General features: G+C 48.1%; 1 protein-coding gene across 2 annotated transcripts in view; it reads right to left on the reverse strand.

The window, feature by feature from the left end:
* IL1R2 (interleukin 1 receptor type 2) overlaps positions 1 to 24,162 on the reverse strand; it is a 36,239-nt gene extending 12,077 nt beyond the window's left edge. The window contains exons 1-5 of one of the 2 annotated variants that reach the window (XM_068976958.1): positions 24,121 to 24,162; positions 7,748 to 7,875; positions 6,542 to 6,800; positions 4,376 to 4,556; positions 739 to 910 (exon numbers count right to left, since the gene is read on the reverse strand). In XM_068976958.1, the coding sequence (XP_068833059.1) occupies positions 739 to 910; positions 4,376 to 4,556; positions 6,542 to 6,800; positions 7,748 to 7,814 (679 nt within the window). In that variant the 5' untranslated portion in view covers positions 7,815 to 7,875; positions 24,121 to 24,162. Of the gene's footprint in view, positions 1 to 738; positions 911 to 4,375; positions 4,557 to 6,541; positions 6,801 to 7,747; positions 7,876 to 23,859; positions 23,922 to 24,120 lie in introns of those variants that run through there. The other variant, XM_068976967.1, reaches the window with a different exon arrangement.
* Between the last annotated feature and the right edge of the window lie 585 nt (positions 24,163 to 24,747).

A 24,747-nucleotide genomic window follows, 5' to 3' on the forward strand; every position in this document is an offset into this window, starting at 1 on the left:
TTTACCGGCTGAGCCTTCAGGCTAGACATGCTTGGGGAAGATCAAAAAGGAGAGATTTTTTTTCACCAGCTACACCAATGTATAGACTTCTCATTGAAAACTCCAAAAAATCCTAGTATCCTAGAATTAGGAGAAGGAAATGGCAACCCACTCCAGTATTCTTGCTTGGGAAATCTCCTGGACAGAGGAGCCTGGTGGGCTACAGTTCATGGGGTCACAAAGAGTCAGACATGACCCACCAACTGAGCACGCATGCACATCCTAGAATTAGACACAAAGTTACGGCAACTGGGCTCTGATGACTGGCCCTCGAGGTGCTAGCCTTCCAAACGGACCTTGCAGAGGGGCCTTCCAAGTGAACTACTATTTGGCTCCCTCTAGCGGTGTATATTTTAACTTCAGACTTAGAACCCTGTCAACTACCCAGGGATTCACTGTTCATAAAATCACCCAGCTTTTATCCTTCCAAGTGTCATACACGTCTTATAAGCCTGGTGCCAAGACATATGCCATATCTGTTTTCCTCTGATACCAAAGACACTCAAAGAATTCTACGTGAAATCAAACCAATATTGTAGAGCAATTTTCCCTCAATTAAAAATATTTCTTTAAAAAAAAAATTAATCAAGAAATAACCACCTGGGGGAAAAAAAAAGAGTTCTACATGAGCCCTAATTTCTCCCTTGCATACTTGTTGCTGAACCAGGGTACAGAGGTTTCTTGATGGCAAGTACTCACTCTTAACTTGGAGTTTGATATTCCTGGTGATGTTGTATTGCCTGCCTTTGTGGGCATACGGCATGGCACAGGTATAGTAGCCTGCGTCCTCCATGGACACATTGTTTACGAGTAAGCGAGTTCCCCTCACACTGAGAAACTTCTGGTTGTCTTGATCCAAAGGGACAGAATCCTTAAGGGAAAATGGTTTTCAAAGTTACACTGTATCCTTGTATATGTATGGCTGAATCTCTTCATTGTCTACCTAAAGCTATCACAACATTGTTCATCGGCTATACCCCAATACAAAATTTAAAGTTTTTTAAAAAGTTAAATTATATTCTAATTGATATCTCAAAAGCTATGAACAGCATCGGTATTATGCATCACTACTGAATTTGCAACCCAAGAATCACCTTGGTATTTACTTTGCAAATATTGTCTTTTGAGGCGTGCTTTTAACTGTATTTTCAGGAGAGGGAGTTTTAGCATATAAAATAAAATGGCTGGATTGAAAAGAATGAAATAATGCCATTTGCAGCAACATGGATGGGGCTAGAGATTGTCATACAGAGTGATACAGGTCAGAAAGAGGAGAAATATCATATGACATTGCTTATATGGGGATTCTAAAAAGAAATGATACAAATGAACTTATTTACAAAAAAGAAATAGACTCACAGACCTAGAAGAAAAACTTATAGTTGCTGGGGGAAAGGATGGAGGGAAGGATAGTTAGGGAGTTTGGGATGGACATGTGCACACAGATATATTTTAAGTGGATAACCATCAAGGACCTACTATTTAACACAAGGAACTCTGCCCAATGTCATGTGGCAACCTGGATGGGAGAGGAGTTTGGGGGAGAGTGGATACATCTGATGTATGGCTGAGTCCCTTCGCTGCCCACATGAAACTATCACAAGATTTTTGTGAATTGGCTATACCCCATTACAAAATAAAAAGTTTGTAATAAACAGCTGGGTCTGTTTAACCACAAAGTTTAAAGCACGTTTGCTTCGGCACAACGGGGAAAAAAGAAACTATCTTCTTTGACAAAGTAGGCCGTTAAAATATAAATATATTTATGGCCTAACTGGTGCCTATAGGCCCTGGGAAACATCCAGAAAGGAGTGCTATGAGGTAGTCATGGTAAATGCCCGCAAGAGTTGATGTTGCAGTAATCACATTAAGAATCATTTCAAGTTAAAGAGTCAGGAGAGATGGAGCAAATTTTGTAAGAGAAAACTGAGTGTGAGACATGAAGCCGCACTCTGGACGAAGGTACTGCAGAGCAGAGCAGAACAAACATCTCATGAGCACAAAATGTTCTCAGGAACATCTCTTTCAAAACCATGACGATTGCAATCGTCAAATAGAACCCTGAGTCATTTCATAGACTTATTCTGAATAAGAGCTCGGGCATAACTGGAAGAGTTTGTCAGCCACATGACTCATTAAGTCTAATTGAACAATATACTTCATTAAAAACAGAGATTTCATCATTCCCAACACATGTGATCAAATATGAACAAACCCAAACAGGGCTCAGATGGTAAAAGAATCTGCCTGCAATGTGGGAGACCGGTTTCGATCCCTGGATCAGGAAGATCCCCTGAAGGAGGAACTGGCAGCCCACCCTAGTATTCTTGTCTGGAGAATTCCATGGGCAGAGGAGCCTGGCAGGCTACAGTCCCTGGGGTTCCAAAGAGTTGGACACGACTGAGCGACTCACACACACACAGAGCGTGGGTTTCTGATTAGAGTACTTCAAATGTGAACAGTATCTAGTGTGTCGATTAAGTTTAAAAAGGTAAAACAGGGCAGAGCCACACGGTTCTTCCAGGGTCTACCAGTCTCCAGGGTGCCCCGTGTGGCAGGGATGTGCGCGTTCTGGCCTCCACCGTCAGAGGTCTGACTTCACCCTCTGTCAGCTGAGTGACCTTGGGCACGGTACTCACACTTGTGTGTCTCCCTCTCTTAATCCATAAAATGGAGATGCTAACAGCCCCTGCTGCACTGGGTTCATGTCGGGGACTTGAGAGCAGGCTTGGACACAGGGCATGCCCAGCAACGGTCAGCACTCTTGGGACGGGAACCGACATGATAAGTGCTACCAGGATGCCCCTGTCCACCCGCATTTACACACCAAGCACTGCCCAGGGTGTGTCACACACTTGCTCCACGTCAACTCGAAAAGTCCCAGGTGAGGAGGCATGCACTGCCGCCGTGCAGAGAAAACAGGTTAAAGAGGGAAAGAAGCTGACCAAGGCTAGACAACAGGTCACTGAAGATGCAGGGTTTCCAATCCAGACTGGTCACCCCCCAGAATCGATGCTCTTTCCTCTATTGTAAAATCTCTCACTTGACCTTTCTATGCTCTTATGAAACCAAGAGTTCCTCTACTGGGTGGACAAATTCATAAGAGCTGGCTACTTAACTGGGTTCATTAAAAAGGTCATTCAGGCTTTGCCATGCCATCCTATACAAAAAAACTGAATGGACTTTTTGGCCAACTCTGAAAATCATTTTATCTGAAAATCACTTAAAAGTTTCCAATATTAACTTGACATAGTATAGCTATTTTGTAGTTAGAATGCTTGTCAATTGGTCAATCTATTTTTTTTACTGAAGTGTTCATTTCTATCCATTTTTAAACAAGTAACTGTACTTTTCAGTATCAACTCACAGTCTATATCAGGGGTCAGCAAACTTTTTCTGTAAAGAGCCAGAAAGTAAATATTTTAGGCCACATGTCTTCTGTCCAACTACTCAACTCAGTTGTCGCTGCCCCATAACAACAGAAACAAATGAGCCTGGCTCAGTAAAACATTACTTACAGACACTAAGATTTGAGTTTTATATCAGTTACACAGGTCATGAAATAATAGTCTTCTTTTAATTTTTTAAACCACTTAAAAACGTGAAAACTATCCTTAACTGGATAGTTAACATCCAAAAAGGAGTAGCAGCTAATATTTAAAATGGATAAAAACAAGGACCTACTCTATAGCCCAGGGAACTCTGCTCAATGTTATGTGGCGGCCTGGGTGGGAGGGGAGTTTGGGGGAGAATGGGTACATGTATCTGCATGGCTGAGCCCCTTTGCTGTCCACCTGCAACTATCACAACATCATTAATTAAATATACTCCAATACAAAATAAAAAGTTAAACAACAAGCAAAGGAGAGGCAGCTCACTGCCCCGCGGCTGCCTTCTGCCCACCCCTGGTCCACACAAGGGAGCTGACAACAGTATTTATCAGACAAGACAGGAAATCGTGTCTATGCCAATATGTACGCCTTTAACCCAAAGGTTAATTTTCATGTGCTTTTACAAAAACTCTACTAACACGCACATAAAGCTGTTAAACAGTTCTTTCTAAATTTCTATAGACACAGCATAGAGTAAAAAGCTACTTTCTTCAGCTTTTATTTATTCTGCATTCATTTCACACTCTGTCTTTTCAAATCACTACCTGAGGATGTTTACTCAAGCCTCATAAAGATAAACAGAATATACTAATCATGGCCCTCTTTAAAAATCACTGGTTAAAAAAATAGAAAAGTGAACATATTGCCTTCAGAATGGGTATTTTATATCTTTTCTATGGCCCTTCAAACATGTATTCATTAAATGGCAACTTTTAGAGACGTACCTTGTACCACTGAATCTTCACGTCAGCATTGTTACCGATGAATTCGCTCAGATCAGGACAAACTAGTAGCCCAGAGGCTGACAAGGGTATAATTTGTGGGTAGAAGATGAGAGGCACCGAGGCGTCTGTCTTCTCGAAAACCCTGAGCTCAACGGACATTTTGTCACAGTAAGAGGCATTTCTGATTGAAAAGGGGAGAAGAGAATACTAAATGGCAAGGCAGGATGAAAGTAAAACTTAATGAAATTAAGAATAACTTCCCCAATCTCGGTGAATACTTCATTCCGTATTTTTCTCATTAGTATTGTAGTATTTCTGTCCCTAGTCCTTTTGAATCTTTGGGGGGGCAAAAGAAGTACCGTGTCCTAATTGTCATATAGGAATGGTGATGTATTCTGCATGTTTCTCAAAGGACCCTTCACAAGCCTGCTTTCAAGGCCATTGAGGCCACTCAGAAGAAATTCCAGTTTCTTAGTGGAGAAGGAAATGGCAACCCACTCCAGTATTCTTGCCTGGAGAATCCCGGGGACAGAGGAGCCCAGCGGGCTATAGGCCATGAGGTTGCCAAGAGTCGGACACAACTGAAGTGACTTAGCACACGTACACAAGAAACTCCAAGTCCTCTTCAAAGGGTTCTACCCTCTCCCAGGTTCTGGGGGGTGCTTCAGCACAGCCCCAACATGCTCCCAATTCCTAGCCCAGGAAACCTTATCCAGATGGAGAGACTGTTTCTGAAGAGCCACTGTTTCCATAGAAAGAATATTCCCTTTACTTCTATTGGAAATCATGTATCAACTGAAATCACATATCAGGAAACTGCTAAGATCTTTGAATAAGATCTGTGAAGTATTTTTTTCAATACTGCATGGGGGAAATGAACTTGGTAAGCTTGTTTGGGTTCTGTTTTTTCGGTTGGTCTAACAATAATCTCAGTATCATCATTCTATCAAGACCTTAGAACTGGAGAAAAGGCAGAGGCAAAATGGTGATATTAATAGAAACAGAGAGTTGGAAGCCTGCAATTGACACACAGACACTATTGATACTACGTGTACAATAGACACTTGATGGGAACACGCTGTCCAGCACAGGGAACATAGGCAGCGCTCTGCGGTGACCTGAATGGGAAGAAGGCCGGAAGCGAGTGGACGCACGCACAGGCGCAGCCGCTTCACTGTGCTGTGCGGCAGAGACTGACGCCACACTGCAAAGCAGCTACGTGTGCTTAGTGACTGTCACGTCCAACTCTGCGACCGTTTGAACTAGAGCCTGCCAGGTTTCTCTGTCCATGAGGTTTTTCAATCAAGAATACTGGAGTGGGTTGCCATTTCCTCCTCCAGGGGACCTTCCTGACCCAGGAATTGAACCCGCGTCTCCTGTATCTCCTGTACTGCAGGCAGGTCCTTTACCCACCGAGCCATCGGAGAAGAAGCCCAGTTAAAATTTAGAAACAAATTAAAATAAATTCAGCTGAATATTTAAAAAAATGTTTTAAAGGTTAAAATGGTAAATGTTGTATTATCCTTGTGTCGCCACAATTAAAGAGGAAAAAAGCAGCAGGACAAAGAAGGGGGAACTAAGTCCCATGTCAGGAACTGCGGGTTCCAGCCTCAGCTCCACACGCACCACCTGGGAGAACTTTATGAGCCTGGCTCTCCCCGCCCCAATAATCATTTGCATTAACTGCTTCCTAAAGTCTCTCCCCCGTCTCCAATCCGACTCAGGGTTCTGCATGTATTCCTTAAGTCCCTGTGGATTCAGCAGTGAACAAAACAAACCACGGCCCTGCGCTCTGGAGTGTCTGTTCTAATGGGGTGGACAAGGCCTTAAATACATCACACCAGTACATGTGTGTCAGATGGAGACAAAGAACTACAGGTTCAGGAGAGACAGAGACAGGAATCCCGCTCTAGACAAAGCAGCCAGGGACATCCTCTTCCTAGAGGTGACACTTAGACAAAGACTTCAGTGAAGGGGAGAGCGGGCACCGTGAGGACATCCGGGGACAGGCTCGCGGCTAGGAGGCACTTCGGGAACAGTGAGGCAGACGTAAAGTGGGTTCCCACCTGTGGGCTGCATTTGGAAGCCCAGGTTGTTCTGGAGATGCCACGCAAGCATCCGCTGTGGGAGAGCCCCCTCCCCTCTTCTTGTCCCCAAGGCGCTGACCTGGTGGTGCAGATGTAGGAGCCGGAGTCTGCCCGGGAGGCTGGCACGATCCAGAGAGCTCCGTCTTGGACCCACACGCGCGACTCTTCTTCCCCTGGGACTGCTGTGGCAGAGTCATTCCTACGCCAAGTCACATTGACATGGGCGCTGGTAGACTCCCAGTGGAGCACCTGGGGGCACCTCAAGACCAAAGGCTCCCCTTCTAGCTGGAACCTCGTTTTGGGGTGCCTGCCATGAAATCGGCAGCTTCCTGCGGCCCCTGAAGGACAGAGAATCCACGGTCAGGTTTTGGGTCTCTCCAGGGACATTACATGCCCTGACGATGGGGGACCCCACCAACAAATCTGAGAGCTCACAATGCTCTCAAAGCTCCCAGATAATGACATTAGGGCTGCTAACAAGGTCCATCTACATTTTGTGGGAAGAGTTAAATTAGGTTCACAAGATAACAAAAAAAATTTTGGTCTTTTTTAAGAATTTTTTTTTTTAATGTGGACCAGTTTTAAAGTCTTTACTGAATTTGTTACAATACTGTCTCTGTTTTATGTTTTGGATTTTTGGCTGTGGGGCATGTGGGGTCTTAGCTCCCTGACCAGGGACCAAACTCACAGCCCTTGCATTGGAAAGCAAGGTCTTACCTAACCTTACTGGGCCACCAGGGAAGTCTCAAGTTTGGCCTTATTTTTGACTTGATGACAGCTGGCCATTCAGAGTCGATCTTGATTGAGTTCAGCTTAGTTCCAACACATTGGATGGTAAAAATCCAAAGACACCCTTTATCAAGGGCAAAAGCACTGTCTCTTTGGTTTGTTCCTTTGGCAGGAGTGACTGACACCCACAGCAAACTCATCCACCAGAGGAGAACGGCAAGAGAAGACTGTGTCTCCTACCAAGGCATGGATGGCCACACCTTGCTTCTCGATAACAACAAAATTTCCCTAGATAAAAGCAACTCCTATCCCCAGGTGGCTCAGTGGTAAAGAATATGCCTGCCAATGCAGGAGACGTAGGTTTGATCCCTGGGTCTAGAAGAGCCCCTGGAGAAGGAAATGGCAACCCACTCCAGTATTCTTACCTAGAGAATCCCATGGACGGAGAAGCCTGGCGGGTTACAGTCCATGGGGTTACAAAGAGTCAGCTTAGTGACTAAACAACATCCCCAGAGAAGCTGCAGGCAAGCCCCTCCAGCTGAGAGTCACCACTTACCCATGTGCTCCTCAGACTGCACAGCGAAGGTGGACACACCCATTATCAATACAGACAAGAGGAACATGGCTCCCAGAAACTTCTGGAGGACACGGGAAGGGGAGACTGCCAGCCCAGCACACCAGAGCCTAGAGGAGGAGACAGACGGAGCAGGTGTCACCAGAAGCCACCACACCGGAAGAGAGGACCCCGCGAGGGTGGTCCTGGGCTGCTTTCTGGAGCTTTTACCTGACAACAGAAACCTTGTAGCCTAGATTTTTATTATTTTTTTTAACAAGAAAACTCAAAGTTTTTTAATCTGCTCTTCCTCTCTGGCAATTTTCACTTGAAATAGGAGTTTTGTATCCTAAGTCTCTCTCTCCTGAAACGTGCCTAGCACTCCCGGCTCCTCGGCCCAAGAGGTTCTTTCGTCACCTGAGGCCACTGCTAGTGTCTGGCCTCAAACACAACTCTTCACGAGGTCTTCCCCGACCTGCCGTATAATTGCACCCGCTTCTGCCCCGACACTCCGTCTTTCCTTTCCAGCTCTATGGCTCTCTTGACATTTATCATCAACTATGTCTCATCTCACCAGCATGTAAGCTTCAGGTGCTCCTTCTAATTCATCTTGTTCAGAGCTGTTTCCTAACTCCTGTCTATTGAGTGAGGGATGAGTGAATGAATCACAAAGTCAAAAGGCCTTCATATTAAAGTTAAATATAACTTTAAGTCAAATATAACTTTCAAGTTAAATATAACTTGTCAGAGAACTTTTGCTATAGTCCTTATCAGTTCAGTTCAGTTCAGTTCAGTCGCTCCGTCGTGTCCGACTCTTTGCGACCCCATGAATCGCAGCACGCCAGGCCTCCCTGTCCATCACCAACTCCCAGAGTTCACTCACACTCACGTCCATCAAGTCCGTGATGCCATCCAGCCATCTCATCCTCGGTCATCCCCTTCTCCCCCTGCCCCCAGTCCCTGCCAGCATCAGAGTCTTTTCCAATGAATCAACTCTTCACATGAGGTGGCCAAAGTACTGGATTTTCAGCTTTAGCATCATTCCTCCAAAGAAATCCCAGGGCTGATCTCCTTCGGATGAACTCTTATTTTACACACAATTCTGACATAACCTGAGGAATTCTATATAATCTGTGCTCTAGAGCATCCCAGAGGAAAAAGCAAAATGAGGGCCAAAAACTGAATATTTTACACCAGTTCACAAAGCATTCCTCCCCATCAACCTCCCTAAAGCTGGAGTATCAGATGCCCCCCACACCTGCCCCATGGGACCCCCACACCTCCCCCCAGACCGTCCGCATCTCCCCTGGTCCCTCTCACGCTCTATCACAGTTGTCTGTTGTATCGCCAGCCACTGCCACAACAATACTCCTAACAAGCCAGCCCCAAACCAGCGCCATAGAACGCCAGTCTTTCGTTCCCGCTCACAGGTCTGTGGGTGAGATGGAGGCTGGCCGACCTAGATTACGCTGGGTTAGGCTCAGCTCCGAGCTTCAGGTGGGACCCAAGTCAGTTCAACGATGTCTCACTCTCCTTGGACCAGTGACTTTCTGGGAGTGATGTTCTCATGTGATGGCAAAACATAAACAACGTGGGCAAGAGCACGCGAGGTCTTGCTTGCTCAGAACTAGCTCACTCTTGTTGGCCCACATTCCGTTGGCCAAGGCAAGACACGTGGCCAAACCTGCCATCTGTGGGGCAGGTAAATACCCCCACCTGTAGAGGGAGGAGTTATCCCAGGAGGGAATGAAGTGGGCACCATCAGGCCTTGGACCACACCTGCGGACCCCAGGGGTGGAGACAGATTAGAGGACACAATACTCAGCGGCTCAGTGTCCCACTCTTTGTGACCCTATGGATTGTAGCCTGTCAGGCTCCTCTGTCCATGGGATCCTCCAGGCAAGAAAACTGGAGTGAGTAGCCATGCCCTCCCCCAGGGGATCTTCCCAACCCAGGGGAAGAGCAAACCCACGTCTCCTGCATTGGCAGGCAGATTCTCTACCACTGAGCCAACCTGGGAAGCCCATGAGGACACAGGCTCCATCTTATCCAGTTTCCATGGACTACGTGGTGCCCACTCCCAGAAAGTACCAGGGAATGTGCACACCTGAAAGTCAGTCAGGGGGCTGGGAGTGATGAATTGAATCCAGATAAAAACACCCTTGCCAGAACCCACCTTCATGTTCTTGAAGGAGTTTGGCTTGTTCCCCATTCCTGGCACAGATATCATTCAGAATGGCTCACAGTAAATGCAAATAGCTCTTAGCTTGCCAGGGCAGTGTTGGCAGACAGAGGAAGTGATCCTTGAACTCTAGAAACCTCCCCCACCTCATCACTGGGCAACCACCAGAAGGTGGGGGCTCAGATCTGTGTCCTGAGCTCCCCTACTGGTGAGAAGTGGTGACATGGAGGACCTGAGACATTCCCCTTAGCTGGGTGTCCACTCTGGGCTGTCTCACCATCAGCTCTTCCTGCTTCTATTCCTGTAACTTTGCCTCTAACCCCACCCAAGGTTCACCAGGCCGTTTACTTAGCGTAAAGGTAACCCCAACATTGACCATGTTGCTTTATCCTCTTTGGACAGGGACTTCCCTGGTGGCTCAGATGGTAAGGAATCTGCCCGCAATGTGGGAGACCCAGGTTCGATCCCTGGGTCAGGAAGATCCCCTGGAGAAGGAAATGGCAACCCACTCCAGGATTCTTGCCTGGGAAATCCTGTGGAGAGAGGAGCCTGGCAAGCTACAGTCGAAGGGGTCGCAGAGGGTCAGCCACAACTGAGCGACTATCACAGGCAGCTAATCCCATGCTAGTTGTACTGGTCCTAGCCAGACTCATGAGATCTCTAGTGAGGACTGAAAGAAATAGGAGTTAAACACACGTACAATCAATACCAGGAGTCATGTACAGATGTGAGAGCTGGACCATAAAGAAGGCTGAAGAATTGATGCTTTTGAACTGTGAGCTTTTGAAGACTTGAGAATCCCTTGGACAGCAAGGAGATCAAACCAGTCAATCCTAAAGGAAAGCAACCCTGAATATTTTTTTGGACGAACTGATGCTGAAACTGAAGCTACAATAGTTTGGCCACCTGATGTGAAGAGCCGACTCATTAGAAAAGACCTTGATGCTGGGAAAGATTGAGGGCATGAGGAGAAGGGGTGACAGAGGATGAGACGGTTGGATGGCATCATTGATTCAAAGGACATGAGTTTGAGCAAACTCCGGGAGATGGTGAAGGACAGGGGATCCTGTGTGCTGCAGTCCGTGGGGTTGCAAAGAATCAGATACAGCTTAGTGAGTGAACAACAACAATCAGTACCATAAATCTGAATAAGTGAGTGAAGTCAAAGACATTGACACAGGGACCAGGGGACCAGTGACGGCTGCTGTGCTAAATACTGAGTGTTCATTCTTTTGTTTTGCCCCTGTGATGTGAATATCATGCCAAATCCATGGATGATAAAGTAGAAGAGATCAAAAAGCTGAAGTAGCTTGGCCAATATCTCACAGCTAGTACGTGGGGTTGATGTTTAAACCCAGGATTGGTGATTTCAAAGCCTCTAGTCTTTAGAAACAAAGTTTCTATGACAGATGCTAACTTCCTTCTCCAGGGTCTGCTTCCCCAATAACAGAAACCCCCCTCCCCCAATTCTTAACTGAGCACCTCCCATCCCACACAAAGACTACATTTCCCAGCCTCTCTGGCAACTAGGAGTGGCCTCATGACAAAATCTGGGCCAATGAAATGTAAGTGGAAATGTATGACCCTCCCGGACGTCAACTTTAAATTATCCTGAAAAACTTCAAAGACTTAGCTGCAAAGTCTGCCTTGCTGCCAGCTCAGTGTGGAGACGGTGGCTGGATGGGGCCGTGTGCAGGCCATGTGCAGAAGGAGCCTGGTCCTCAGTGCCTTCGTGGAGCTGCCCCCACCCCTACCCCGACTGCCCTCTTGGTTCAGGCTTCCTGTCACCCCTATCCTGAACGCCTAATTTCGAGGAGCTCAGGGAAGGAGCCCCACAGGGATCTGTCACACATAGCATTCTCACTGCTCTTCTTTCTGAGACCTGACTCTTAAAAATAAAACATTTCTGCCCGTTGACCGTAAAAAGTCATCTCAACTCTCCTGGGATGAAAGCACCCCCAAGGCTCAGGCTTAGCCTCCTCTGATGGGGAGAAGGTTTGTAACCACTTTTAAAGTCACTCTGATTCCAAGAGTCAGGCTGCGTCCACTCTGGGGTGGCTGCCTGCTGAAGCCTTGGAGCTGGGAGGGGATCCAAGAAATCTCACGCCACCACTTTCTCTTCACCTCTCCTCTCGAAACCACATCTGGTGGGGGTGAGGAGTAGGGCTGACCCAACATAGACATCCTGTTCCAGGGGGACAAAATTCTACACTGTTGCTCTCCTCCCAGACCAGCCCCTGCCCATCCATCCCTGACCCCTGCTGGACCCTCCAGTCCCACCTGGTTCCCCAGTCTCCCACCTGGACCCTGAGCCCCACCTGGGCCCCTAAACCCCTACCTAGACCCCCCAGTCCCACCTGGGTCCCCCAACCCCCACATGGACCCTAGGCCCTGCCTGGACCCCTAGCCCCACGGTGGCTCCCAAGCCACCGCTACGGCCCCTGTAGCCCCACCTCGTGCCACCCCCCCGTGTCACCTGGGCTCCCGACCCCCCCGCCTGGACCCCCAGCCCCCTCTGGGCCACGGATCCCCTCCTGGGCACCCAGTGCCACCGAGGCTCCCCAGTCCCTGGCCTGGACCCCCAGACCCGCCTGGGCCCCCAGCCAAAGGCAGCTGTCTCCAGCCCTCTCTGTGGACTTTGGCAAAACAGCAGCTTCCCTGTGACCTCTCCAGGAAGTGGCTTCAGACAATTAAACCACAAACACATAGCAGTGATCATTTTCAATCATCTAAACCTCAGAAGCAGGCTGGAACCAGAGCTGCCGCAGTGTGGGAAACATCAAGTTTTGGCAGCCCCGAGGAAGAAGAATTCATTTTGCAGCAAAATGCTGTTTTCCTGTCCTACTTTCTTTATATGTGTCTTTAAATTACAGGCAATTTGACATTTCTGCTTGAATCTGAGATGACCTTCTTACTGGAAGAAAGAAATTGTAAAGGCATTTTGTTCCAAGTATTTGAGTTACAGTTCTAGCTTTATTTTTTGCTTCTGTCAAATGACCTGTTTTGCTGAACTCAGTGTAAAAGTAGAGAGGAATAGGAGGCGAAGCACGGCCAGGCTCAGAAAATGACCAAAAATGTGGGAAAAATTGAAAAAAAGAAAAAGAATGAAGTAAGGTGGAAACTGTTGATGGTTCAACCTAAGCCAGGGGTGCCCAGGGAGGGGAAGGGGCGGGAAGGAGGCGGAGGCCTGAGCAGCCTCCACCACAGGCCACCTGAGGCCCAGGTGACTGTACCTGCCTGTGACCCTGGGCCTGACTCCTGCTCAAGGATGAACATGCAGCCTGCAGGTGTGCAGGTGTTTACTTCGCCTTTTAATTCTGAACGATTCCAACAGACTAAAATGTTGCAGGAAGTTATTATATAAACTAAAAAGTAGAACACCAGTATGTATCTTACTTTGTTATTATTGTTTAGTCGCTCAGTCGGGTCTGACTCTTTGAGACCCCATGGACTGTAGCCCGCCAGGCTTATCCGTCCATGGGATTCTCCAGGCAAGAATACTGGAGTGGGTTGCCACTGCCTTCTCCAGGGGGTCTTCCTGACTCAGGAATCGAACCTGTGTCTCCTGCATTGGCAGGTGGATTCCTTACCACTGAGCCACCTGGGAGGCCCAGTGTATCTTACCCAGAGTCACCAATTTTGGTTTATTCTCATCTTCTCTGTCTTTCTGTGTGTCTCTCTTTCTGGGCCCTTGACCCCTTCATGACCCCTCATGACCTCTGTGCTTCTCAGAAACTTAGATCCAAATACTGTTCATTTTGCTTCAGCTTTTAATTTAGAAAAAATTTCCAAGCTTAATTTTGATGTAAATAGTAATTTCCCATAGTTTTCAGGAGTGGGGCCTGGGCCCCCAAACCCTGGCTGGACCCCCAGCCCTGCTTGGGCCCACCCTAGTCCCACCTGGGCCATACATACACACACACACACACACACACATGCACACACACATACATACTTTCCCCTGAACCCCTGAAAGTTTATTAAGAGTAAAATAAGCAAACGTTAGCTCCAGAGATAAAAGGAGCAAAAATTTTACTCTCTAGTATATTTGAGTATCTCTCTTAATTCACCTAGAAGATGAAACTTTTCTTTATTTCTACCTTCACCTTGTTCCCGGAAGGTTTTAAGCCACTACGAGTGGCTTCCATCTATGAGTCAGGAAGTACAGTCATCCAGCACACAAACACGCGGTGCCAGACCTTGACTATCGGTGAAGTCAAATCTCTCTCCAGCCTCACACCTACCACTGAGTCACGTCCAGTTCGCAAATTCCTAAAAATCTAAACAGGGTGTTTCAGGGATGTGATACAAAACCCCCTGAAACCTATGGGGAAATATTTACATCAAAATTAATCTTGGAAAAGCAACTACTAATTCAATGTTGAAGCCAAATAAAAAGTATTTGGAACTAGGTCTCTGGGAAGCACAGAATGTTAGGCATTTGAGATTCTCTAACTTCAGATACAGAGAAATTACAGACAGGTTTGAGGCAGACAAACGTGTTGGTCCAGAGCGGAATCCCTGAGAGATGTCCACACACTACTTTTGTCCTGTAGCAAAGAGAAGCTAGCATTTCCCTCCTGCCTGGGATTAACGGAATTTGGAGCAGGACGGTGGGACTTCTTCAGGTCTGCGTGGCTGTGTCAGCAGCAAGCCTTGACCCTAATGGGGTCAGGGGGACAGATGCGCTAACTGGAAGCCAGGGCACAGGAAGATCCTTCTTTGGCAGAATCAGCCACTGGGCCACATTCGGCGGAATCTCAAAGGGGAGAACTTGGTAAGGCTCAGACTCAGCTCCACCATGAGCTACACACTCTCTATTGTACTGTCTACCAGTAAGTGCCTTTCTCTCTAAAATCACCCTTTCCCAGTGAATTTATCTGCAAAACAGAAGCAGAGCTACAGATGCAGAAACAAACTTATGGCTGCCGGGGGGTAAAGAAGGGTGGAGGGATAAACTGGGAAATCGGGATTGACCAATACACACTACTACACATAAAACAGGAAACCAACAAGGACCTGCTGTACAGCACAGAGAACTCCACTCAGTACTGTGTAATGACCTATGGGAAAAGAATCTCAAAAATAAAAAGGAGCAAATAGATGTATGTATATATAAAACTGATTCATTGTGCTGTACATCTGAAACTAACACAACATTATCAATCAACTATACACCAATAAAAAAATTTTTTAAGAAAAATAGATTTTTAAAATTAAATAAAAAAATAAAATCACTCATTCCCTGTCGAACTTTTTAAACTTTGACCAACTTCTGCCCCAGGAACCATGAACCAAGAGATTCAGCAAATCAGCCCAGCTTATCCTGCCACTCAAATACTCCACTCATGTGTTTCATTCCCAGCAAGCCACAGTCGTTCAGAGCCCATGGGGCCATCAAGGGGCACAGTGGGGCCCTGTCAGCCAATGCATTGGCTCTGACTCCCAGGCAAGACCAGACCCCGGGTTTCCCAGCCATGAACTTCAGCAGGAGATGTTAGGTGGACACTGTGTGACCAGCCAGGCCCAGGAGCCTCTTCATGGAAGCCAGTGAGGAGCCCCCGGGCCAGCAGATGGGGACCAGCCACCCTCCCCATCACACCCTGGGGACACAGCTTCCCCAGTTCTCAGACTCTGGTCCTGGCGAGAAGTAGGTGGCAAGGTCAGAAACTCTCAAAGACTGAGCATCTACCCAAAGCATCAGTCGTTCGGTCATGTCTGACTCCTGGCAACCCGTGGACTGTAGCTCGCCAGGCTCCTCTATCCATGGGATTTCCTGGGCAAGAATACTGGAGTGGGTTGCCATTTCCTTCTCCACGGGATCTTTCTGACCCAGAGATCGAACCTGGGTCTCCTGTATTGCAGGCAGATTCTTTGCCATCTGAGCCATATACCCAAAAGAGACTGAATAAAACCCAGAGAGGCAGAGCTGGACCAACCTAGACCAGAATAACATGGACTGGCAGCTTAAATTCCTCTTTACTCACTAATAGGAGTGAGAAATGGAGTATTTCCTGCCCTATCAGTAAACAAGGATGTCACAGTCATCAGCGTTTCCAGCCCTCCAGGGCACTCAGGAAGAAGAACACATGCCCTGGCATCCATGAGGGTGCAGCCACTCTCTACAGTGAGCCCTGAAGAACTCAGGATGTGAGAAAAAAAAAAAAACCCAGGATACTGGGTGTGTGTTTTGAGATACATATGAAAGGAATGATTTCAGTGAGCCCAGACTCTTGCATTTTCCCATACACAGGAGGGCACTGGATTCCTTAATTTCAGATTGGTTTTCTGTAATTCACAAAAATACTTCTGATGTTCAGACTACCTACCCTTCGTTGCAAACTCCTATACAACCTAACTCCTCCCCACCACCTCCTCAGAGTAATTCTCTCAGGGTTACTTGAGATGCTGTCTCCCAGGCCTGAAGTCCTAAAAAATTCCCATCAAATGAAACACAGCTCTCAACTTTTAGGTTGCGACTATTTTTTAAGTCGACAGGAGCCTCAGGAACCAAATGAGATTATTAGAAAAGTTATTAAAAGCTCATTTTTGTGACATCAGCTTGCAGTGAGTACAAATATTCACCCCCATACATATATTTTAGAAATATTTCCTCCCCAAGTTATTAAGCTGTCAGAACAGAGGCAATATTTCTTTTTATGCTTCAAAAGGTCCTCTCCTACTCCCTGGAAAATATGCCCACCCAGAATGGCTTGTCCCCTAAGGGTCACGAAAGGCATAATTTCCCCCCCAGCCCTGTGCCCAGCACAGACAAGAGAGCTGGTGAAAATCAAGCCAAAATAAACCAATCACGCTAGGAAACCCAAGCGATTCTGGTCTATCAGGTGTGGGGAAAGTCCTTGGCACAAGAATCCCCAGTCATTAGCCTGAAGACAGCCCAGAACTGATTGGATTGTCCACCAACCCAGGAAGTCCCACCAAGAAACTCTTTGCTCTCCTCTGGGCCCAGAGGGAGAGTTTCTGCTGCAGGGAAAAGGAAAAGAGAGGGAGGAGTTTTCCTTGTCTTTCCTAAGACCAAAGAAGATAAAGAGAAGAGTAAGCAGGCCTGGCCACTCTTAGCTTTTACTTCGACTGCTCCTAATCTGTAGTCTGTAACTAGGTTACGTTTCTGCCCCCCAACTCACATTCTGCACCTGTTATCCTTTGACTGTATCTCCTCACCTTTACAGCACTTTCCCCACAGATCACCCCTTGTCGTTTTTCTCTTTTTTACATTATAGAAAGAAGGCCCAGTGCAACACACAAGACAGTAGACCCAACTACAGGCTACCAGACTGCCAGCCTCAATTAACAGACGACCTGATGCCAGCCTATGACTGTTTTTAAGACAATGCAAGAGGAAGAATACAGGATCCTCACACCTTCGCTCCTCATCACCTCGCCCTGACTGTGAGCCCTCATCGAATATAAGCCCCCAGGTTCCTCATGGAAGGGGACACAGTTCTTGAGGCAAGAGCCTATCGTGTTCTCCCCCTCTGCCGGCTGAGGATTAAAGCTGCCTTTCCATCTCCTCCAAACTCCGTGTTTTTTTATTCCACTTCAGTGGGCAGAGAAAGCCAAGATTTTGGCGGCATTCCCTTCACACACACGTGCTCGCTCTGGCTTCTCCCAGGCGGCCAGGGCAGCCAGATCCATCCCTGGTGTGAGACCAGCATCCTGAAGCTGAGCTATCTGAAATGCTGCCTCCTCTCTGGCAGCACAGGGGTTGATAGACTCAGGTTCCCAGCATCTGGACTGGTGCTACCTTGAGGCGCACAAGGAATTTCACTTCTCTCTACCCTTGAAGTTAGGCATGGTCACAGGACTGGTTATCATAAGAAGGAAGCGGGAAGGACGTGGGTCACCCCAGGAGTTTTATTTCTGGTTAATCCACCCCCCACCCCAGCCCTGTCTTCTACCATGGTGAACCCTGAGCCCTTGTTGCTGGATGGCGGCCACCTCGGATAGTCAGGGCACCCTGATAGGAGGCTGAGGTTTACTTCTATCTATGGGTCCATTCCCTTGGTCCTGAGTGTCTGTTTTCCCTTTGGCCATGTACGGATGTGAGAGTTGGACCGTACAAAGGGCTGAGTGCCCAAGAACTGATGCTTTCAAGTTGTGGTGCTAAAGAAGACTCTTGAGAGTCCCTTGGACAGCAAGGAGATCAAACCAGTCAATCCTAAAGTACATAAATCCTGAATATTCATTGGAAGGACTAATGCTGAAGCTCCAATACTTTGGCCACCTATGTGAAGAGCCAACTCACTGGAAAAGACCCTGATGCTGGGAGAGATTGAGGGCAGGAGAAGGGGGTAACAGAGGATGGGATGTTTGGATGGCATCACTGACTCAATGGCTCTGAGTCTGAGCAACTCAGGGAGATAGTGAAGGACAGGGAAGCCTGGTGGGCGGCAGTCCACGTGGACGCAGAGTTGGATACAACTTAGCAACTGAACAACAACAGATAGAAACACCAATTTTTTACCCCAGCACTCGTGTTGAGATAATCTGAGGTGGATGTTGTCTACAAAAGTTCTCTTTAGGCACAGCAATCCAGGAAAAGAATGAAGACGTTGGATTTGCTTTCTATTGCCCTGGAGCCAAAGACCACAGACTCAGTGATGTGAAACCAGGCCCCATTATGAGCTCACATCACTGTGGGTCTGCCTCCTCGGATAGATTCTGTTCAGGGTCCCACAGTGAAGTGAAAGCCGCTCAGTCGTGTCCGACTCTTTGCGACCCCATGGACCATACAGTCCATGGAATTCTCCAGGCCAGAATACTGGAGTGGATACCCTTTCCCTTCTCCAGGGGATCTTCCCAACCCAGGGACTGAACCCAGGTCTCCTGCATTGCAGGCGGATTCTTCACCAGCTGAGCCACAAGGGAAGCCCCACAGGCAGATATCAAAGCTTGAGGTCCCGGCCCACGTGCCTGGGGCTGTTGGCAGATTTCAGTTCCTTGCAAATCTACAGCTGGGGTCCCCACTTTCTTGCCGGCTGTCAGCCAAGGCCACTCTCAGCAACTAGAGGCCGCTGCCGCTTCCTGCCCCGGGGCCCTCTCCTCAACAGGACAGTTTGTTTCCTCAGAGCCAAGGGACAATCTCAGTTCTACTTCACATCTCTCTTACTCTGGACTGTGACCCCAGATCTTCTTTTAAAGAACTAAGGGCTTCCCTGGTGGTCCAGGGGTTAAGAATTCACCTGCCAGTGTAGGGGACATGAGTTCAATCCCCGGTCTGGGAAGAACCCACATGCTACAGGGCAACTAAGCCCGTGAACCACACACACCATAGAAACCCACACACCCCAGAGCCCGTGCTCCACAACAGGGGAAACCCACACCCTCAACTAGAGAGCAGCCCCACTCCCCACAACTGCGGAAAGTCCATCTGCAGCAACCAAAGCCCAGCGCAGCCAAAATAATACACAAATAAATAAGCAGCCCAGCTGGTTGTGCCAGGCAGGACTTCCATTTGACTAATTTCAAGTCAATTGACTGGAGACCTAAAATACACCTGCAAAATCCCCTCTCCTTTGCTGCATATGGTCCCCTAATTGTGGGAAAGCCATCCCATAACGTTTGTATAACCTACTCTCATTCAAGGGGAGGGGCTTAGACAAAGCATGATCAGTGAGGGGTGTCTTATAATTCTGCCAAGCACAGACAGTTAAGGAAACATTCTGATGACTATCAGCTCTAGAAAATTTAGGGCACATCCAAAGCCGTATGTTAACTTCCTTGCTCCCAGATAAGATCACTTGGTCTCAAATATTCTAAAGCCTTCCTACTCAAGGTGTGGTCCCTGGGCCAGCAGCGTGGACATATACCACTTATGAGAAATGCAAAATCTCTGGCCCCAGCCCAGACCTAGGGAACCAGAATCGGCTGTGCTTTACCAAGACTCCCATGTGATTTGAGAAGCATTGATATTTAGGCCTGGCTTATCCTTAAATAAAGCAAGCAGAGACCCACGGGAATTAAGAGCAGAGATAATGTTAAGTCCCTGTGCCTCTGATCACGCCAGCCCTCTCAGAGTGGGTTTTGAAATTCTGAGGCCAGTGTCTCATAATCTGATGATGATGATGGTGAAGATGGTGATGACAACATTTCTTGAACATCCCCCATGTGCCAGGCACTGGCTGAAGTCTTGACATGTATGATTTCTCTTAACGTTCTCCGTACTTTACAAACTAGGTATTAGTATTTTCCTTTTAGAGAGAAAGACATTGAGGCTTACAGATGTTCAATAACACCTCCAAGGAAATACAAATAGAAGTGGTGGGGCCAGGATCGGGCCCTCATCCCTTTAACTTAAGGGTGATGTGATCTGATTGTCTCAAGGTGTCAAAACTACGCTGGGAATCACAGACTGGGGGGTCGCAGGCCTATTCAACATGTGGGTGTGTGTCTTCCAGTCAGAGTGGTGGCGCTGTCTTCCATTAAATGTTTCCAAGGGACAGACTCATTGCAGTGGGTCACAGGTCCTGCCACTCACAACCTCACATATCTGACTTACTTCCTGGCCCCTGACCACACTCAGACTAGCAATCCCCAATCAAGCCCAAGCACTCTTAAAGTTCCTCTTGACGTGTCATGAAAAATTTGAGTGAAATGGGTACTATCCAAAACCATTTTTAAAATAACAAAAGAACCCCTGCTCTCTAATCCATCCATTTCATCGGATGAATGAAACATCCAGAAACATAAAGTTATATGTCCAAGTCACATAGCAAGATAATATCCCAGTTTTAAATGGAGCTCCTTTGGCCCATAATCAAGTGCCATGATAACTGACCTCCTGTGTTTAGGAAATTATTTATGTTTCATATGAGGTTCTTAACTCAAGTATGCTCCAGAAATGTTTTGATGGAGTTCCATACAGATTCTCAGATTTCTCGCTGTTCATGCTACTGGTGAATCAAATGCCCATTTATCTAATGAGAGTCAATCAGATACATAACAGGTTTAGAACCCAGGTTCTGAGGGGAGACTTAGATGTTTGTGAAAAAAGAAATGTAATTTTTTTCCCATCTAAGTTCACAGACTCTCAGAATTCTAAGCCCCTTCAGTGGACCCCACATTAAGAATCCCTCCTCTGGGACTCCGCTAGTGGGCCAGGGCTAGGGCGCAGAGGGCCTAGGTTTGATCCCTGGTCAGGGAACCAGATCCAACATGTCACAACTAAGATCCAACATGCTGCAACCAAAGAGCTCGCATGCCACAACCAAGGCCTGATGCAGGCAAATAAGTAAATAGATGTTAAAGAAAAAGAAGTCCCTGAACAGGTTATAAAAGTGTGCCAGTGAGGAACACAGCAGGTAGAACAGAGCAGTGGATATCGGCCTTGGCTACACATCAGAAGTGCCTGGAAAGCTTTAAAAGCTGAAGATGCCTGAGCCTTACCCCTCAAAGTTCCTGATGTAATTGGTCCCAGGTACAGGGGGTTTTAAAACCTCTCTAGGTGATTTTAATGCTCAGCCAGGGCTAAGAACACTGGAGCAGGTATTCTGAGAAGCTAGAGGGTCAACACCATCCTCATCACTATTTTTCCTGTGACCCCATCAGCTGGAAACTTCCATATCCCTTTCATCTTTTCGCTGTCCTCTCCCTCCCTCCTTCAAGCAATACGCCTTCGTGAGTGGGGAACAAAATTGAGAGGAAACTGAGGTCTGGTTTCAACACTGATACACTCACTTGTTCCAGCTGATTCGCCTCTGGACATGAGATCTCTTAACCTCCTAAGGAAGTGGTTCTCCAGGTCCCCAGACCAGTCACCTCAGCACCACCTGGTAACTCAGGAGCAGCGCAGGTCCTCCTCCCCCTTCCTCCCCTGCACCTACTGAATCCAAAACCCTGAGTGGGCTCAGCCATCATTTTAATAAAGTCCTTCAGGGGATGCTGAAGCAAGCTCAAGTTTGAGAACCTCTTGTCAAAGGCACTGTCATGATCAAGTATCCCCCATGAACAGAGCAGGTGATGGTGACATGAAAAGACCACCTGGGGCTTCTTGGATGGTCTAGTGGTTAAGAACGTGCCTTGCAACGCAGAGTTCAATCCCTGGTCGGGGAAGATCCCACATGCCACGGAGCAACTAAGCCCGTGTGTCAGAACCACTGAGCCTGTGCTCTAGAGCTCGGAAGCTGCAACTGCTGAAGCCTGTGTGGACAGTCTGTGCCCCACAACGAGAAGCCACTGCAATGAGCAGCCTGCACACTGCAACAAAAAGTAGCCCCCACTCACGCAAGTAGAGAAAGCCTGCATGCAGCAACGAAGACCCAGCACAGCCAAACATAATAAATCTTAAAAAAAGAAAAAGACCACCTGACTCTACGCTGCATGCTTGCTCTGCTTCAGCTGTGCTTTACCAGATGCCACCTCTGCCATCCTAGCTCTGAGCACTCCTGGTCACCCCGGTGTTGACTGTCAAACAGCCTGGCTTTGAGGGGCTGGTGGGAGTAGAGACATTGAGGGGAGAGGGGGAAGGCCGGCTGGCAGCATGGAAAGGGGGGGTCCCAGACCAGCTGGGAACAATTGCGGCAGTGACTGTCTTCACAGCCCCCCGCCCCATTCCACCTGAACTCTCTTCTTGTCCATTAGGATAACCAGACAGGTTAAAAAGTGGGAAATACCATTAAAATGGACAAGACTGTCATGAGGTTTACAAGGAAGGTACCGCTTCCATGATGCACGTGGGAGGAGCCCCCTCCCCACCCCTGCCTTGTTTGGAAGGCAGAGCTCAGGGAAGGGTGAACTGGGGGGCATGGAGGGACGCCCCATCACCCCACCGCAGACAGCGAGCTGCGGGAGGAACTCCGAAGGGCAGGTCACTCAACAGCCCCAGTTTACCAAGATGACACGCCCTGGCCCGGGATCACACAGCATTACAGGCAGAGTGGGGCCAGGGGCTCCCGAGGGAGCTGGGAGCCAGGGAGAGGACAGGCTCCCAAAGCGGAGTTGGGATTTGAGAAGGAGGACGGTTAACACAGAGAGAAAACCTTCAGATCGCACCCCCCTGTGCCTGGCACTGCACCAAGCTCCATGTGGGTTGGATTCATTTGCTCTGCTGGGCTTCCCAGGTGGCCCTAGTGGTAAAGAACCCACCTGCCGATGCAGGAGACACAGGAGATGCAGGTTTAATCCCTGGGTGGGAAGATCCCCTAAAGGAGGAAATGGCAACCCACTCCAGTATTCCTGCCTGAAGAATCCCATGGACAGAGGAGCCTGGTGGGCTACAGTCCACGGGGTCGCAAAGAGTTGGACACGACTGAGCCACTTCACTTACACTTACTTACCATTTCCTGATCGCGGACTACTGGTGAGCTGCTGGCCATTGGGTGGACCATCTCTGTTGATGGCACTCCTGATTCACTTAATACAGGGTTCTTAAAAGACAGTCACCATAGGAACACACGCATGATGTCATACAGTTATAACAGGCACAGCCGGACTTGAACTTGGGCCCTTCAGCCTCTGGGACTGGCACTTAACCACACTCTGCCCACTGCTCTTCCAAGGCAGCCAGGTTTGGGGCTCAGCCAACCCCGAGAGCTCAGATGTTAGAAAAGTTACTCATACTTTGGAAAAGAAAGCATCCCGTGATCTTTCCAAAGAGGAAAGCCTCTAAGCTCAGTGTAAGTCCCCGAGGCACAGCCTTCTCTGAGCCAGAGACAGACCCTCTCAGCCATTCCTCCCCTCTTCCTGATTCCATGGCAGTTTCGCCTGTCACTCCAATCACAGCGACAGCAAAGACTCTGCCTCCAATGCAGGAGACCTGGGATCGATCCCTGGGTCAGGAAGAGCCCCTGGAGGAGGGCATGGCAACCCACACCAGTATTCTTGCCTGGAGAATCCTATGGACAGAGGAGCCTGGCGGGTTACAGCCCAAGGGGTCGCAAAAGAGTCAAGACAGGACTGAGGGACTTTCACTCACTCACTCCAATCGTAGAAAGTCCTTGGAAACTCTCTGATCCAGCCCCTTTCTTGACAGAGAAACTGAAACCGCAAAAGGTCCAAGTCACCTTCCCATGGGTGAGGAAGGTCACAGAGAGAGGGGAGCCACCTGGAGGAACCATCTGCGATCTAGAGATGTCAGGGAAGCTTCCTGAGGTTCCCTGGAGAAATGATGGAGCCCAGGCGCCCTGACTCCCAGATCGAGCCCTCCTCCCCTTACCTGCAACTCTGCATTGCTCACCTGGAGCTTGTCTCCTGGGAAGGCTGCCAGGCCTTTCACCTTCAGTGGAAGCTCAGCGGTCGGGCAAGAATTTATATCCTCGTTGTCCAGGGATTTCCCAATCGGGCTTGCGCCCTCCCCCGACTGGGTGGCTGTGAACACACCTTTTCCCTTCTCACTGAGAGCGCCCTCCGAGCTGCAGCTCTGGGTGTGTGATCACTCAAATGGGGAAGTGGCCAAGGAAACTCTGTGTGAGTTTCCCTATTTTTTGTGACTCGCTAAAACTTGCGTACTTCCAGCTGTGAGGTGATTTTACAGGGATGTGTATTTTGCCCGCCACAGTCCTGTTCAAAAGGAAAAAGGACTTTGAAACTTTAACCAGGGACAGAGTTGCTATTTCCCCCGTGAAGTCCTTCTGGGGATAGAGAACCCCTGCCCCCAGTCTTATGTGATGTTTAACTGTTACTGAAGGAAGAAGGTGGTTTTTCCAAATATTTATCAGAGTTTGTGGGATTTGGTTGAGTAATCTGTACCCTGGAGGTGGAAATTCACATCTGTGCAAGACAGATGGCGGTAACTCTCCCCTTAGGAACAGTCCCTGGAGCTAGAAAGGATGGAGTCCTGGGGAGAGGATGAGCCTGGACCCAG

The sequence above is a fragment of the Capricornis sumatraensis genome, chromosome 1 (genome assembly GCF_032405125.1).
Source record: "Capricornis sumatraensis isolate serow.1 chromosome 1, serow.2, whole genome shotgun sequence".
Taxonomy (NCBI): domain Eukaryota; kingdom Metazoa; phylum Chordata; class Mammalia; order Artiodactyla; family Bovidae; genus Capricornis; species Capricornis sumatraensis.